At 36.7% G+C, this 17909-nt stretch overlaps 1 protein-coding gene across 3 annotated transcripts in view; it reads left to right on the top strand.

The window, feature by feature from the left end:
- ATM (ATM serine/threonine kinase) overlaps positions 1-17909 on the top strand; it is a 140601-nt gene that overhangs the window by 11186 nt on the left and 111506 nt on the right. For all 3 annotated transcript variants that reach the window (XM_081239953.1, XM_081239952.1, XM_081239951.1), the window contains exons 7-10: positions 8578-8743; positions 9403-9641; positions 11270-11433; positions 16207-16376. In XM_081239953.1, coding sequence (XP_081096079.1) covers positions 8578-8743; positions 9403-9641; positions 11270-11433; positions 16207-16376 — 739 coding nt within the window. The remainder of the gene's footprint in view (positions 1-8577; positions 8744-9402; positions 9642-11269; positions 11434-16206; positions 16377-17909) is intronic.

Here is a 17909-nt window from a genome sequence, read left to right as displayed (position 1 = left end):
TGTGCTAACTTAAAAGGCATTTATCTATATTTTTTACCATCAGTTTATTATTTCAAAATAAGATGTTTGTGGACCATAAACCCATGACCTAATCAGTGGTCTACATTGTATTCTACTGTTCCCACATGAATAAAAGCCTTAGCTATTGCTTAATTTCTTATCTGGGGCCTTTGCTGTTGCTCTGAACACAAAGGAGGCTTTGTCCCAAACAGAGGCCTCAGTAAGCCTAGTGGCAGCCTTTAGAGAATAGGCCAGTGATATCTAGGGTACACCGACACGTCTGTCACCAAAATGGTTCAGCCTAAATATTTAGAATATTTGTACATTTTAGATTATTACTTGTAACTATGGGTCTCTGAAACAAAGGCAGTCGTTCCTCTCGTCTCTTTACTCTGATTCCATCATCTGGCATGTTCTCTGAAATTCTCTATTTTTAAGCAAACTACTTTCACTTCTAATAGTCAGTCTTTTGGTTGAATTTTTTTTTTTAGTTAGTTACCTTCTCTGAAATTTACTTCTCTAAGGAAGCCTGCTCAAGAAGTGAAGTTTACATTCAAAATATATTTGGTAGAGGTGGTGATTGAAGCCATGGTTATGGATGAGATTGTCTAGGGAGAGAGTTTAGAGTGAGATGAGAAGATGGCCTTAGTCTTCTAAACCAACATTTCCATATAAATTTTGGAATCAGCTTGTTGATTTCTACAAAAAATCCTGCTGGGATTTTATTGGTACCACGTTGAACCTATTGAACTAAGGAGCAATAGACATCTTAACATAGACTCTTCCAGTCCATGAACATGATATATCTCTCCATTTATTTACATCTTTTTTGATTTATCAGCATACAGAGTTTGTATATTTTTGTTAGATTTATACTGCAGTAGTTTGTAAATTTTACTGTCTTTTGAAAATATTTTCTCTTCCATGTTCAGAAGTACAGTTGACTTTTGTATACCATATTGATTTGGGACCTTGCTAAAATTGCTTATTAGATCTAGGAGCTCTTTTGTTCATTCTGGGGAATTTTCTGTTTAGACAGTTGTGTCATCTGCAAGTAGTAGAGAGTTTTTTGTTCCTTCATTTCTGAGCCATGTGGCCTTATTTCTTTTTTCTACCTTATATAGACTAGGACCTCAGTATGATTTTTTTTTTAATGGTAAGATGTGCATAACATAAAATTTACCATTTTAACCATTTTTGCATATACAATTCAGTGGCATTAAGTATATTCACATTGTTATGCAACCATCACGACTCATTTCCAGAATCTTCCAAACTGAAACTGTACCCATTAAACGGGAACTTCCCCTGCTCCCCACCTCCAGCTCTTGACAGCCATTCTACTTTCTGTCTCTGAATTTGACTACCCTAGTACCTCCTATAAGTGAAATTGTACAGTATTTGTCCTTTTCTGAATGGCTTATTTCACTTAGCATAATGTATAAGGTTCTTCCATGTTGTAGCATATGTCAGAGTTTTCTTCCTTTTTAAGTCTGGATAATATTCCATTGTATGTGTATACTACATTTTGTTTATCCATTCATCTGTCATTGGACCCTTGGATTGTTTCTACATTTGGATATTGTGAATAACTCTACTATGAACATGGTATACACATAGTTCTTTGAGTCCTTGCTTTCAATTGGGTATATATTCAGAAGTGGAATTACTTCATCATATGGTAATTCTGTGTTTAATTTTTTGAGTACCCACCATACTGTTTTCCACAAGGGCTACACCATTTTACATTTTCATCAGCAATGCACAAGTGTTCCAATTTCTCCACACCTTCACCAACACTTCTTTTTCTTTTTCTTTCTTTCTTTTTTTGATAATAGCCATCCTAATGTAAAGGTGTATGAAGTGGTGTCTCATTGTGATTTTGATTTGCATTTCCTTAATGACTGGTGATGTTGAACTTTTCATGTGCTTATTGGCCATTTGTATAGCATCTTTGGACAAAAGTCTATTCAAATCTTTTGCCCAGTTTTTAATCGGGTTGTTTGCTTTTTGTTGTTGGATTGTAGGAGTTCTTTATGTATTCTATATTAATCCCTTATCAGATACATGGTTTGGAAATATTTTCTCCCATTCCATGGGATGCCTTTACCTCTGATGATAGTGTCCTTTGATGCACAAAAGGTTTTGCTTTGATGAATACAGTCTATCTGTTTTTTTCTTTTGTTGCCTGTGCTTTTGGGGTCATTTCCAACAAATCATTGCCAAATCCAATGTTATGAAACTTTCCCCCTGTGTTTTCTTCAAAGAGATTTATAGTTTTTCCTCCGATATGATTTTGATTAGGAGTAGTGAGAAGAGACATCCTTCCTTGTCCTGTTCCTGGTTTTAGGGGGAAACTTTCAGTGTTTGATCATCAGCATATTAGCTATTTTTTTTAAATAAATAAATAAATTAATTAATTAATTTTTGGCTGCATTGGGTCTTCATTGCTGCACGTGGGCTTTCTCTAGTTGCGGCGAGCAGGGGTTTCTCTTTGCTCCAGTGTGCAGCTTTCTCATTGTGGTGTCTTCTCTTGTGGAGCACGGGCTGCAGGTGCATGGGCTTCAGTAGTTGTGGCTTGTGGGCTCAGTGGTTGTGGCTCATGGGCTCTAGAGCACAGATTCAGTAGTTATGGCGCACGGGCTTAGTTGCTCCATGGCATGTGGGATCTTCCCGGACCAGGGCTCGAACCCGTGTCCCCTGCAATGGCAGGTGGATTCTTATACACTGTGCCACCAGGGAAGTTCAGCATATTAGCTGTTAATACAGGTTGAGGACATTCCCTTCTATTCTGGTTGCTCATGGTTTTTTATCATGAATGGATATTGAATTGTTAATTTTTTTCCTGCATATATTGAGATAATCTTTTTTTTTTTTTTTTTGCTGTACGCGGGCCTCTCACCGTTGTGGCCTCTCCCGCTGCGGAGCAGAGGCTCCGGACGCGCAGGCTCAGCGGCCATGGCTCACGGGCCCAGTCGCTCCGCGGCATGTGGGATCCTCCCGGACCGGGGCACGAACCCGTGTCCCCTGCATCGGCAGGCGGACTCTCAACCACTGAGCCACCAGCGAAGCCCAATCATGAGTTTTTTTGTCTTTAGTTTATTGATATGGTGAATTATGTTGATCAGTTTTTCACAGGTTGAGTCAACCTTGTGTTCCTCGGATATGCCCTATTAGGGCATGATGTATTATCCATTTTATATATTACTGGATTGGATTTGGAGGTGGTGGTGGTTGCAAGGTTTTTAATTATGAATTCAGTTTCTTTAATAGATGCAGGGTTATTTAGGTTACATATTTTCAGTGACCTTTGGAATTTGTTTCTTTAAGAATTTGTTCATTTCATGTAAGTTGTTGAATGTATGAGTATAAAGTTGTTCTTGAACATTATTGTCTCATTATCCTTTTAATGCGCTTAGGCTCTGTAGTGGTATGCCTCTTTCATTACTGAGTCTGATCTTATGATTATTAGTTCCTTACTTCTGATTGTTTTGGATTTCATTTCTTCTCTAGGTTCTTAAGCTTAGATCATTGATTTGAGAGCTTCTTTCCAAATATGTGCATTTAATATAATAAGTTCTTCTCTAAACACTACTTTAGTCACATCTCACACATGTTGACAATGTTTTTTTTTTCTTTTTCTTTAGTTCAAAATATGTTCTAGGTTTTTTTGAGGATTTCCCTTTGACCCTGGATTATTTGGAAGCATGTTGTTTAATTCCCATTCATTTGGGGTAATTATCCGGTTTTGTTTTCCTTTTGTGGTTTAATGTTATGGTCAGAGACCATGCTTTTTATAACCAAAATTATTTATAACTGTTATGATTTCTTTTATGATCAAGGATAAGATCTAACTTGGTGAGTGTTCCATATGCATTTGAAAAGAATGTGTCTCTGCTATTGTTGGATGAATTATTCCATGTGGCAGTTAGAGTCAGTTGGTTGATGGTGTTCAGTTGTATAACAAACTGGTATGAAAGCATGAGTGACAAGTGAGAAAATGGATTAACAAATACAACATTTTCAAAAGTTTTGGTTACAAGGGGAAGGGAAAAGGGGGTCCTATTAAAGAAGAGAGTGATTGGAGTACACATACATGTAATCAGAAGGATTCAGTGAAGAGAGAGTAGTTGAATACACAGGAAAATTGCTCGTGTATGTTTCCTGAGAAGAAGGGATTCCAAAGCAAGAGCCCTAAGATTGTCCTAAGGAAGAAAATAGTTTTTCGAATAAGGTAGAAAGGAAGAAAAGTTAAAAACCTTTAGTTGCTTTCTTATATAACTAATATAAAATATGGACTTCCCTTCAGGTCTTGGAAGTGCTACATAGTTTTGCTTCTGCCTATCTCTCTGACCTTAAAGCCCACCCCATCCTTCTAATTTCTATGCTCTAGCTACAGTGGCCTTTATTCAGATTCTCTAACCCAATGATTTTCAAACTTTTTTTTAAATAGACTTTTTTTTTTAGAGCAGTTTTAGATTCACAGGAGAATTGGGCAGAAAGTACAGAGTCCCCATATATCCCCTGACCTCACACGTGCACAGCAACATCCAGCACCAAAGCGGTACATTTGTTTCCATCAGTGAACCTACGCTGACACCTCATATCACTCAAAGTCCATAGTTTACACTGTCACTCTTGGTGTTGTACATTCTATAGCTTTTGAGAAATGTATAATGATATGTGTCCACCATTATTGTATCATAGAGAATAGTTTCACTGCCCTGAAAATCGTCTGTGCTCTGCCTATATATCCCTCTCTCCACCTTGATCCCTAGCAACCACTGATCTTTTTAACTGTCTCCACAGTTTTGCCTTTTCCAAAATGTCATATAGTTGGAATCATACAGTATATAGTATTTTCAGAGTGGCTTCTTTCATTTAGTAATTCGCATTTAAAGTTCCTCCATGTCTTTTCATGGCTCGATAGCTCATTTCTTTTTAGCACTGAATAATATTTCATTGTCTGGATTTACCACAGTTTAATTATCCATTCACTTAGTGAAGGACATGTTGATTGCTTGCAAGTTTTGGCGATTATGAATGAAAATGCTATAAACATCTGTGTACAGATAAGTTTTCAGCTCATTTGGGTAAATGCTGAGGAGCATGATTGCTGGATCATATGGTAAAAGTATGTTTAGTTTTTTAAGAAACTACCAAACTGTCTTCCAGAGTGGCCATTGTCGATTTCTATATTAAAAATCAGTAAAGCATAATTTTTGTAATTAGTTTTAATTAAAAAATAGGAGTGCTAATATTTTCTTCTGACATAGCTGTGGATCATCTCACACACTCCTGTTTAGAGAGTATAAGCTCTTTCTTACCTGTGGCATTTGTTCTTTTTTCAGAGGCTACCCTTTTTCTTTTTGTTTGTTTTTTGTTTTTTTGCGGTACACGGGCCTCTCACTGTTGTGGCCTCTCCCGTTGCGGAGCACAGGCTCCGGACGCGCAGGCTCAGCGGCCATCGCCCACGGGCCCAGCCGCTCGGCGGCATGTGGGATCTTCCCGGACCGGGGCACGAACCCGTGTCCCCTGCAGTGGCAGACGGACTCTAAACCACTGCGCCACCAGGGAAGCCCGTCAGAGGCTACCCTTTGTATGGCCTGTTTTTTCTCATCCTTCAAGTCTCAGTTTAAATGTCACGGCCATTTTCTGATTGTTTTTCCTAAGTTCTTCCTCTCTTTTTATTTTCTACCGTGGTACTCTTTCCTTCATAGTACTTTTGTGAAGATAAATGACATGCTTCTAAATAATTCATGGGTGGAAAGAAAATTCTCAAGGCATCTTTAAAACTGAATGAAAATGAAAATTACAACATATCAAAATTTGTGGAATGTAGCTAAAGTTATGTTGAGAGGGTAATTTATAGCATTAAATGCCTACATTAGAAAAGAGGAAAGATATCAAATTAATAATCTTAGCCTCCATCTGAAGAAACTAGAAAAGCAAACAAATCCAAAGGCGCTTCAGCAGAAGATAAGAACAGAGATCGATGAAAACAGAAAACAATAAAGGAAAATTATTGAAACAAAAAGCTGATTCTTTGAAAACATCAAAATCTAGAACCTCTAGCAAGAGTGAGTAAGGTAAAGAAAGACACAAATTATTGATATTAGGAATTAAATGGGATATAATTGCAGATTCCACAGATACTGAAAGCATAGTAAGGGAATGCTATAAACAACTCTACACACATGAATTTGATGACTGAAAATAAATGGAACAATTCCTTAAAACCACACACTATCAAAACTCACCCAGTATGAAGTAGGTAATCTGTATACTTCTGCAACCAGTAAAGAAATCAAATCTGTAATTTAAAACTTTTCATTAAAAAAATTGGGAACAAGACAAGGGTATTCACTGTCACCACTCCTATTCAACATTGTACTGGAGGTCCTAGCTAGGGCAGTTAGGCAAGAAAAGGGTAATTGGCATACAGATTGGAAAGGAAGAAATAAAACTGTTCACATTTGTAGATGATATGGCTGTCTATGTGTAAAATCCCAAGGAATCTACATTTAATGATGTCATTTGGGGTTTTATTTTATTTTCTTAACTCCAGAAACTCCTTTAAAAAAAATTTATTGAAGGATAGTTGATGTGTTAATTTCTGCTATACAGCAAAGTGACTTGGTTGTACATATATATATTCTTTTTCATATTCTTTCCATTATGGTTTTTCACAGGATATTGAACATAGTTCTCTGTGCTATACAGTAGGACCTTGTTGTTTATCCATCCTATATATAAAAGTTTGCATCTGCTAATCTCAGACTCCCAATACCTCCCTCCCCTACACCTCCCTCCACTTTGACAACCACAAGTGTGTTCTTTATGTCTGTGAGTCTGCAGAAACTGCTTTTTAATATCATGCTGTTTTGCTATCTGCTCTTTGAGCTTTTTTTGTTGAATTCATGGAGAAAGGGAATTCATTTGGAGGCATGCACTGCCGCCTTTTTTGGAGAAGTATGACTCTACTCTTCTGAGACTTTTGTTGAATGTCTTATACCAGCTTTTTTTTTTTTTACCCACTTACTAGGGGAATATGTTGGATTCTCTGAGAACTGGGATAATTTCCCCAAGTAAAATAAAAGCCGTGAAAGTTGAGATTTAATCAGAGACAGAGAGTTGCATTGTTGGCTTCTCCTGTTTCACCACTTTGCTCTTGCTAAGTAATAAGAAGGAAATGCTAAAGATAACGCGTCCTGTTTTTCTGTCTCCAAATTTGTGTGTGTTAATTCATGTTTTTACCATTATTTAGGTATTGCATGTAGTGAAAAAACTTTGGGAAGCACTTGTGAAGAGTTCTATAAAGTCAGATATGATAGGAATCATTTGAAAAATCATTGTTCTTACTATTTGATGTTTGAGGTTTTTATATTGTCCTTATTCTTTTGAATTTAACATTTCTGACTTTAAGCTATTTCTGCAGAATTATTTGACATATACAGTTGAAATTATTCTTAAGTCACTTTGCTAACTGAGGACTTCCTAATTATCTCTTTATGGGAAGAAAATCCTGCCTTAGCAACTTTGCTTTTCATTGTGTTGGGAGATAATTCTCAATGCATTTCACGTTTCTGCATGTCATGTCAAAGACATGACACTGACTGTTCTTTTCCAGACCGTTCTTTAAAGTATGTGTGTACAGTGAGCCTTGGAAGATAGAGATGATAGAGATGATGGCCTCCTCCAGAACAAAGGACAGGTTTGCTTGCAGCTCATTGCTTGGGATTTCTCTCCTGTATTGTAGCTCATCATTTGCACTGTGTCACCTGACCCTCTTCACATTGCTTTTGAGATTGAGGAATTTATGCAAAACTGAAGGTACTCTGGCTACTATCATTCCTGTGAGAAATAAATTGTCCTCTTTCTCTGATCAGGAATTCCATGTCTTCTGCCAACATCCATGAAACTGGCATTCTAATTTGTTAGGTTACAAATAGCGTAAAGTCTCAGATCTTTCACAGTTCTTGACACACTTTACACACATTATTAATCAAATAGCACTAAGACAGAACAAAACAAAACTGTGGAGAGTACACTGTCAAGTGCTTTGTTAGGCCTAGCTGAAGGAATTTAGGAATAGAGGAGTTAAGTAGCTTATCTGAGATCTGGCTTTTTTTTTTTTTTTTTTTTTGCGGTACGGGGGCCTCTCACTGTGTGGCCTCTCCCATTGCGGAGCACAGGCTCCGGACGCACAGGCTCAGCGGCCATGGCTCATGGGCCCAGCCACTCTGCGGCATGTGGGGTCTTCCCGGACTGGGGCACGAACCCGTGTCCCCTACATCGGCAGTTGGACTCTTAACCACTGCGCCACCAGGGAAGCCCCTGAGATCTGGCTTTTAAACTGGCGTTCACATACTCTGCTGCCTGTAGTTCCTGTCTTGAAAGTGGTTTAATTTATAAAAATAAATATTGATGGAATGCTCTTATGTATTAAGTATAAATTAGTATAATTTCTAATCTTTTGTCTGTGGGATTATTGAAATTTAAATTGTGACATCTAAGTTAAACGTTTTGATAGTTTTCTTTTTAAAAACATAGCTAACATGTTTGTTTTTTTTTAAGAATTGTTCTCTGTGTACTTCCGGCTGTATCTTAAACCTTCACAAGACATTAATAGAGTTTTGGTGGCTAGAATAATTGAAGCTGTGACCAAAGGATGCTGTTCACAGACTGATGGATTAGATTCCAAATTTTTGGATTTCTTTTCTAAGGCTATTCAGCATGCAAGGTAACCTAATCTGTTTTTGTTTTGTACTCGAAATCCATTTGATCTTTTTGCAAGACTGTGTTTTAGATTCCGTAACTAAATTTTACCAACTTGAAAACATCATTGGCCGATTATAGTAGAACTAGTGGATTCCCAAGGAAAGTGTTAGGTCCAGCACTTCCTGAATATCCAATATGCAGAACATGTAATGATGTTCTTGAGTGGGGAGATCTGTCTTGCTTTTTTAATGACAGGAAAAGCTATATGGCCTCTAAGTATTTTTATTTTCCTGATTTTTGAAGATAGATGTAATGTGCTAAGAATAAAATGAAATAGGAATATATTTTGGAAATATCAATATCTTATATTTGTGTGGCATTACCCAATTTATAATGTGAAATATTTTATAAATGGTAGGTATTACAAATTAGTTTTATATAATTTTAGACAGTGTTTCAGCAGCAGGGATAGCTAACAGGAGTGATCTCCCAGTGCCAAATAGGAACTATTTTTTGTTGTTGCTAAGTAGTGCTGCTATGATTTTTCTGAATAATTCTGAAAGTAAGGCTACTATTATTTGAAAATCAGAACTTTTATTTCTTTCAGCACGCAACTTCATTACTGTCTTCAGTTTCTGCATTTTCCCCCGTTATATTAAGTCTGTTTATTTTCTGTTACAGACAAGAAAAGAGCTCTGCAGGTCTAAATCATATCTTAGCAGCATTTATTATCTTCCTCAAGACTTTGGCTGTTAATTTTCGAATTCGAGTATGTGAATTAGGAGATGAAATTCTTCCTACCTTACTTTATATCTGGACTCAACATAGACTTAATGATTCCTTAAAAGAAGTAATTATTGAGTTATTTCAACTACAAATTTATATCCATCATCCAAAGGGAGCCAAAACTCATGAAAAAGGTATAAAGAAAGTTTTTGCTATTTTGAATTTGCTTCTTCGTTGAAATATAGAGGATTAAGTATGAAATCTGTATGTTATAGGAGGTTATGACCTTCCTCTGGATTGCTGTGCTTGGTAATAGTGTCAGTCATGAGGATATTCTTTACACTTTTTTTTTCTTTAATTTGAAACTATGGTAGGTAGCAAATCATATCATGCCTTACCATTTGTTCAGTACAATGCTATGTTTTGTGAGGACTACAAACAAACATGAGACACTATTCCCTCTAGGAGCTGATTATGCAGCAATAATTAGGTGCTAAGAAGTGTGACACAGACTGTAAGAGTAAAAGAATTTAGAGAGGGCAGGGTCTTGTTTATCTACATGTTGCTTTTATTAGAAAATAAAATAGGTAAATGAAGATTGAACTAGCCAGATTAGTCAGTTCCCAAGGAAGATAAATACATATTTGCTAGGGAAACCAGAAATGAATGACTTATCCTCCCTTCATTCCTTTATGTTTGTCTTTCACCAAAAGAGTATTGCATGGATGATGTAGCTCCATTCAGTAGACAGGAACTTTACTGGGTGGAACTGGAATTGAACGAGTTCTCTCATGCTTAGGCTGTGTTTTGAATCTGGCTTGTACTAGCCTTTGGACCAGTTCATCATGGCTAGTGTAATGACCTTATTAAGGAAATTCATTGAATAATAGCTAAAATAGAGGAAAACTGTTGTAGCCACTTTTTATCAAAAGCAGCTGTGTATGTTTCATGGGCTTTTCTAGTATGTATAGTTAGATGTATTTGTAGCCCATGAAACCACTGTGGGTGAAAGAATGGTGCCTTTCCTTAGTTTTTCATCTTTCACATAGCTCTCACCAGAATGAAAATCAGGCTTATTAAGAGATGGTGAGACATGTTTAGGGTTTTAGTTAAGTGCATGTTTAGGATGAATTGAAAATTGGCAGATGATGAGGCTGTCAGAAACACGAATATAGTTTTAGTATACATTAATAGATTTTATTAGGTTCTTTAATAGATTAATTAAATTCATTAATAGATTTTAAATAGGTTCTTCGTTTTGTGGGAGGAAACAGCCCCATTGTTCCCCATACTCATTAGATCACGTTTGGAAATATGCTTTCCAGATTTTGTGGAGTCATCATTTTAAGAGGGACATAAGTTGACTAGAGTGTGTCTAGGGAAAGATGACTGGGATTATGATAAGCCTGGATAGCATGTTATTTGTACACTTGTTGAAGGAACTGGTAATGTTTTTCTCTTAAAGACATACAGAGAAGTTGGTCCTTATGTAAAAGAGGGGAAATATTAATTTGCTTTGGGGGAGAGAAGAAAGTTTGATTGAGATTTTGATTGAATTGGTTAGAGATAGTTAGATCAGAATATGGAAGAATTTTATAAGAAATACAGTTAACTGAGTGTGAAATGTGTGAAGTGGACATCATTATGAAGTAGAGCTTGTCAAGGATATTGTCAGAAGAGCCATTGGTACTAAATAGGCTGGACCAGATGTCTTCTAATGTTGTTTCCACCTTAACAGCTGAATAGTTTTGTGGGAGTTGGCAGTGCAAATGGATTGTACATATAAATTATATTTTAACTTAATTATTTTTAAAAATTACAGGTGCCTATGAATCAAGAAAGTGGAAGAGTATCTTATACAATGTATATGATCTGCTAGTTAATGAAATAAGTCATATAGGAAGCAGAGGGAAATATTCTTCAGCATCTCGTAATATTGCTGTCAAGGAAAACTTGATTGAATTGATGGCAGATATTTGTCACCAGGTATAGTAGATCTTGTCACATTTTGAAATTTCCCATTCTCCTTTTATTGGGCCTGTAAAAAGCCTGTAAAATTACTCTGTACATGTAACTATTCCTTTCAAAACACCATAAATATTTAGCATTGCCCTTCTAAGTTAAGAGGTAACTATCTTGCAAATATAAACTTAGGGAAAACTGACGATGAACTTTTCCATTCTTAAGAAAACTATCTACAGGCAATAAGATTATCCTAACCCTATGTGTTTTCTTTCTTTGTTTTTTCCCTGATTTAGAAATCACATGACATAAAATTCATTATTTTAAAGGGTGTAATTCAGTGGTTTTTAGCATTTTCACTCTGTTTTGCAACCATCACCACTAATTCCAGAGCATTTCCATCACTGCCAAAACAAACTTTGTACCTGTTAGCAGTCAGCCTCAATTCCCTGCTTCCAGTTCCTAGCAACCAGCCACTAATCTACTTTCTGCCTCTGTGGATTTGCCTGTTTTGAGCATGTCATATAAATTGAATCATACGATGTGTGGTCTTTTGTGTCTGGCTTCTTTCACTAAGCGTAATGTTTTCAAGGTTCTTCCATGTCGTACCATGAATCAGTATTTCATTCTTTTTTATTGCTGAGTAATATTCAATTGTATGGATATATTACATTTTGTTTACCCATTCATCAGTTGATGGCTTAATGTTTCTTTTGTTTTCCTCCATAGAAGAAATTTTAAAATTTATGCAATTTTTAAAGGTTATACTCCATTTACAGTTATTACAAAATATTGTCTATATTCCCTGTGTTGTACAATACATCCTTACAATAAACTCCCACTCAGTAGTTTGTTACCCCCCATCCCCCACTGGTAACCACTGGTTTGTTCTCTGTATCTGTGAGTCTGCATCTTCTTTGTTATATTCACTAGCTTGTTGTGTTTTTTAGATTCCACATGTAAGTGATATTATACAGTATTTGTCTTTCTCTGTCCGACTTATTTCACTTAGCGTAACGCCCTCCAAGTCTATCCGTGTTGCTGCAAATGGCAGAACTTCTTTCTTTTTTTATGGCTGAGTAGTAGTCGTGTGTGTGTGTGTGTGTGTGTGTGTGTGTGTGTGTGTGTGTGTGTGTGTGTGTGTGTGTGTGTGTGTGTGTGTGTGTGTGTGTGTGTGTGTGTGTGTGTGTGTGTGTGTGTGTGTGTGTGTGTGTGTGTGTGTGTGTGTGTGTGTGTGTGTGTGTACACTCACCAGTCTGTCTTTATCCATTCGTTTCTTGATGGACACTGAAGTTGCTTCCATATCTTGGCAGTTGATGTTGCTGTGAACATTGGGTGCATGTACCTTTTTGAATTAGTGTTTTTGTTTTTTTTGGATATATACCTAGGAGAATTTTACTGGGTCATATGGTAATTTTAATTTTAGTTTTTTGAGAAACCTCCATAGTGTTTTCCACATTAGCTGCACCAATTTACAGTCCGCTCAACAGTGTATGAGGGATCCCTTTTCTCCACATCCTTGCCACTGTTTTTTATTTGTGTTCTTTTTCATGATAACCATGATAACCATTCTGACAGGTGTGAAGTGATATTATGGTTTTGATTTGCATTTTCCTGATGATTAGCATGTTGAGCATCCTTTCATGTGCCTGTTGGTCATCTTCGTTTCCTCTTTGGAAAAATGTATGTTCAGGTCTTCTGCCCATTTTTTAATAATGTTGTTTGTTTGTTTGTTTGTTTGATGTTGAGCTGTATGAGCTGTTTATATGTGTGAATGTTAAACCCCTTATCAGTCATATTATTTGCAAACATTTTCTCCCATTCAGTAGGTTGTCTTTTCATTCACTGGATAGTTTCCTTTGCTGTGCAAAAGCTTGTGAGTTTAATTGGGTCCCATTTGCTTATTTTTGCTTTTATTTCCTTTTCTTTAGGAGATGAATCCAAAAGAGTACTGCTATGACTTACGTCAGAGGGTGTTCTGCCTGTGTTTTCCTCTAGGAGTTTTACAGTATTCAGTCTTACATTTATGTCTTTAATTCATTTTATTTTTGTATATGGTATAAGAGGACATTCTAATTTCATTCTTCTACATGTAGCTGTCCAGTTTTCCCAGCACCACTTATTGCAGAGAGTGTCTTTTCTCCATTGTATATTCTTGCCTCCTTTGTCATAGATTAATTGACCATAAGTGCATGGATTTATTTCTGGGCTCTCTATCCTGTTCCATTGATCTATGTGTCTTTTTTTGTGCCAGTACCACACTGTTTTGATTACTGTAGCTTTGTAGTCTTTATAGTCTGAAGTCAGGGAGTGTGATTCTTTCAGCTCTGTTCTTTCTCAAGACTGTTTTGGCTATTTGGCGTCTTCTGTGTTTCCATACAAATTTTAAAGTTATTTGTTCTGGTTCTGTGGAAAATGCCATTGGTATTTTGATAGGGATTGCATTGAATCTGTAGATTGCCTTGGGTAATATGGTCATTTTAACCATGTTGATTCTTCCAATCCAAGAACACAGTATATCTTTCCATCTGTTTGTGTTGTCTTCAGTTTCTTTCATCACAGTCTTAAAGTTTTCCAAGGACAGGTCTTTTGTCTCCTGTAGGCAAAAGGTTTATTCTAGGTATTTTATTCTTTTTAATGCAAGGTAAATGGGATTGTTTCCTTAATTTCTCTTTCTGATAGTTCATTAGTGTGTAGAATTGCAACAGATTTCTGTATATTAATTTTGTATCCTGTGACTTTACTCAGTTCATTGATGAGCTCTAGTAGTTTTCTGGTAGCATCTTTAGGGTTTTCTATGTATAGTATCATGTCATCTGCAAACAGTGACAGTTTTACTTCTTCTTTTCCAATTTGGATTCCTTTTATTTCTTCTTCTTCTCTGATTGCTGTGGCTAGGACTTCCAAAACTATGTTGAAGAAAAGTGGCAAGAGTGGACATCCTTGTCTTGTTCCTGATCTTAGAGGAAATACGTTCAGCTTTTCACCATTGAGTATGATGTTAGCTGTGGGTTTGTTATATATGGACTTTATTATGCTGAGGTATATTCCCTCTATGCTTGCTTTCTGGTAAGTTTTTATTATAAAATGGATGTTGAATTTTATCAAAAACTTTTTTGTATCTATTGAGATGATCATTTGGTTTTTATTTTTCAGTTTGTTAATGTGCTATATCATACTGATTGATTTGCAAATATTGAGAAATCCTTGCATCCCTGGGATAAATCCCACTTGATCATGGGGTATGATCCTTTTTTTTTTAATATAAATTTATTTTTATTTATTTATTTGTTTATGGCTGTGTTGGGTCCTTGTTGCTGCGTGCAGGCTTTCTCTAGTTACGGAGAACAGGGGCTACTCTTCGTTGCGATGCGTGGGCTTCTCATTGTGGTGGCTTCTCTTGTTGTGGAGCACAGGTTCTAGGCGCATGGGCTTCAGTAGTTGTGGCTCACAAGCTCTAGAGCACAGGCTCAGTAGTTGTGGCACATGGGCTTAGTTGCTCCGCGGCATGTGGGATCTTCCCGGACCAGGGCTCGAACCCGTGTCCCCTGCATTGGCAGGCGGGTTCTTAACCACTGCGCCACCAGGGATGTCCCGGATATGGTCCTTTTACTGTATTGTTGGATTCGTTTTGCTAGTATTTTGTTGAGGATTTTTGCATCTATGTTCATCAGTGATATTGGCCTATAATTTTCTTTTTTTGTGATACCTTTGTCTGGTTTTGATATCAGGGTGATGCTGGCCTCATAGTTCAGAATTGTTCCTTCCTCTGCAGTTTTTTGGAATAGTTTCAGGATAGGTGTTAAGTCTCTAAATGTTTGTAGAATTTACCTGTGAAGCCAGCTGTTGCTCTACTTTTGTTTGTTGGGAGTTTTAAAATTACTGATTCAATTTCAGTACTGGTTATTGGTCTGTTCACATTTTCTATTTCTTCCTGGTTCAGTCTTGGGAGATTGTACCTTTCTAAGAATTTGTCTGTTCCTTCTAGGTTGTCCACTTTATTGGCATATAGCTGTTTGTAGTAGTCTCTTATGATCCTTTGTATTTCTGTGGTGTCGGTTGTAACTTCTTTTTCGTTTCTGATTATATTGATTTGGGCCCTCTCCCTTTTTTTCTTGATGAGTCTGCCTAAGGCTTATCAATTTTGTTTATCTTTTCGAAGAACCAGCTTTTAGTTTCATTCATCTTTTCTATTATTTTTTTAGTCTCTATTTCATTTGTCTAAAACCTATGGGACACATCAAAAGCAGTTCTAAGAGGGAAGTTTGACCTCAGAAAAGAAGAAAAATCTCAAATTAACAACCTAACCTTACATCTAAAGGAGGTAGAGAAAGAACAGATGAAACCCAAAGTTAGTAGAAGGAAAGAAATCATAAATATCAGAGCAGAAGTAAATGAAATAGAGACAATGTTTCTTAAGTAAAACTTTTCCCCAGAGATTTGGTTACCATCCTAGGATAATTTCACATGTCAAATATTTTCTTAACACTAAGTTTATGATTTAATATCTTTGGAAACAGAGGTTTTTGCTTTACTTTTAGATGTTTTGGTGCTTTTAGTAAAGTTTCCCAGGAACTAAAACTAATAACTTACTTGGTAATATCTGCTTTCTAGAGAGCCATTATTGTCTGCAAAATGTTTGTTACCATATTTTCATATTCATATATTTCTGTAGTTTATTACCCTTGCTGTATGACTAACCTGTATCTTCATCTAAGAAGGAACATTTTTTCCTAATGAACTATTAGAAACAATAGCAGTATTAAAAAAAATAGGTTTCCTTTTGTTGTTTTACAGGTTTTTAATGAAGATACTAGATCTTTGGAGATTTCTCAGTCTTACACAACCACACAAAGAGAATTTAGTGATTACAATGCACCTTGCAAAAAGAGGAAAATAGAATTAGGCTGGAAAGTAATAAAAGATCATCTTCAGAAGTCACAGAATGATTTTGACATTGTGCCTTGGTAAAATATTGTTTTTTCTCTTTCAATATCATTTTAGTCTCATTAATTTTTCTCACAAGACCCCCAGTAGATTCCTTTACCTCATTGGCCTGGCCAGAACTAGGTCACTCCCAAAGCAATGACTGACAAAGGGGAAGGTGATTACTAGGACATGTGAGATCAACCACCATGGCTTATCGGCTGGAGGCCAGGAATAGGGCACCTTTCTTAAGCATATTGCCATAGCAAGGAAGAAGGAGAATGGCTGCTTGGTAGGCGATCAGTACTGTGTGTCTCATGGAATTCACTGAGTTGTATACCTCAACACAAAGAGATTTTACCATGCTTGGCACCTTCTAATAGAATTAGATTAGGAAGAAATTAAAGATAGTATTCAGAAATCACAGAATAATTTGGACCTTATACCATGATAAAGGTTATTTTTTAGTATTTGCTCTGTTCTTTTTTATAAATTTATTTATTTGTTTTTGGTTGTGTTGGGTCTTTGTTGCTGCACATGGGGTTTTCTCTAGTTTCAGCGAGCGGGGGCTACCCTTCTTTGTGGTGCGTGGGCTTCTCATTGCGGTGGCTTGTCTTGTTGCGGAGCATGGACTCTAGGTGCACGGGCTTCAGTAGTTGTGGCACGTGGGCTCAGTAATTGTGGCTCACGGGCTATAGAGCGCAGGCTCAGTAGTTGTGGCACACGGGCTTAGTTGCTCCATGGCATGTGGGAATCTTCCCAGACCAGGGCTTGAGCCTGTGTCACCTGCATTGGCAGGCGGATTCTTAACCACTATGCCACCCAGGAAGTTCCATTTGCTCTGTTCTTTAGTCTCGTATAGCATTTGTAGTTATTTAAGTAATTAAATAAACTGGAATTCTTTGGAATCACAAGATATTAGGTCTGTTAGGAATCTGTAGAATTCATGCAGCTCAGCCTTTTTGCTTTACCAAAAAGACAACTGCAACTTCTCATGAGAAAGGTTAAGCAGCTTGTGTAAGGACAGTTAGAAATTTGTAGATTACCATTATACTTTTGTTAACAGTGCTCTTTGATTTTTCCCCTGTTGATGTAATGTTTAAATATAATTGAGTTGTGGGAGGAAATCGTATTGATTTGATACGTATTGCTAAGTTTTTTATAGTTGATGTTGCCAGTTTCATATTCTTTAATTTGTCCACTTAGTGAAGTTATTTATTGAACACCTACTATGTGCCAAGCATAAGGGATAGAGGGTGAACAAGATATAGTTCCTATTCTTGAGTAGCACACATTTTAGAGAACTCGCAGCAAATACTTATTGAATTAACTGAATTAACGTCAAGGGAAAACAGTTTTTTGGGGTTTTTGTTTGTTTTCCTGTTCTAGAGGAATATTATAGGTGGCCGAAGAGCAGGGATGTGTGGGATAAGTAAGAAGTAGAATGTTGGTAATTTAGTGATTTAAAGTTACTGTGTAAGCAAAATAGGTTAGCTTACCCAGCTAGCCTAAATGTTTTCAATCTTGCCACTTTAGGAAGTAGGGCCTAATAAATATTAAGAGCCAGTTTATTA

Source organism: Mesoplodon bidens (genome assembly GCF_964165515.1).
Source record: "Mesoplodon bidens genome assembly, chromosome: 7".
Taxonomy (NCBI): domain Eukaryota; kingdom Metazoa; phylum Chordata; class Mammalia; order Artiodactyla; family Ziphiidae; genus Mesoplodon; species Mesoplodon bidens.
The sequence above is the reverse complement of the archived record's forward strand: the minus strand, read 5'-3'. Positions and strand labels throughout refer to the sequence as shown.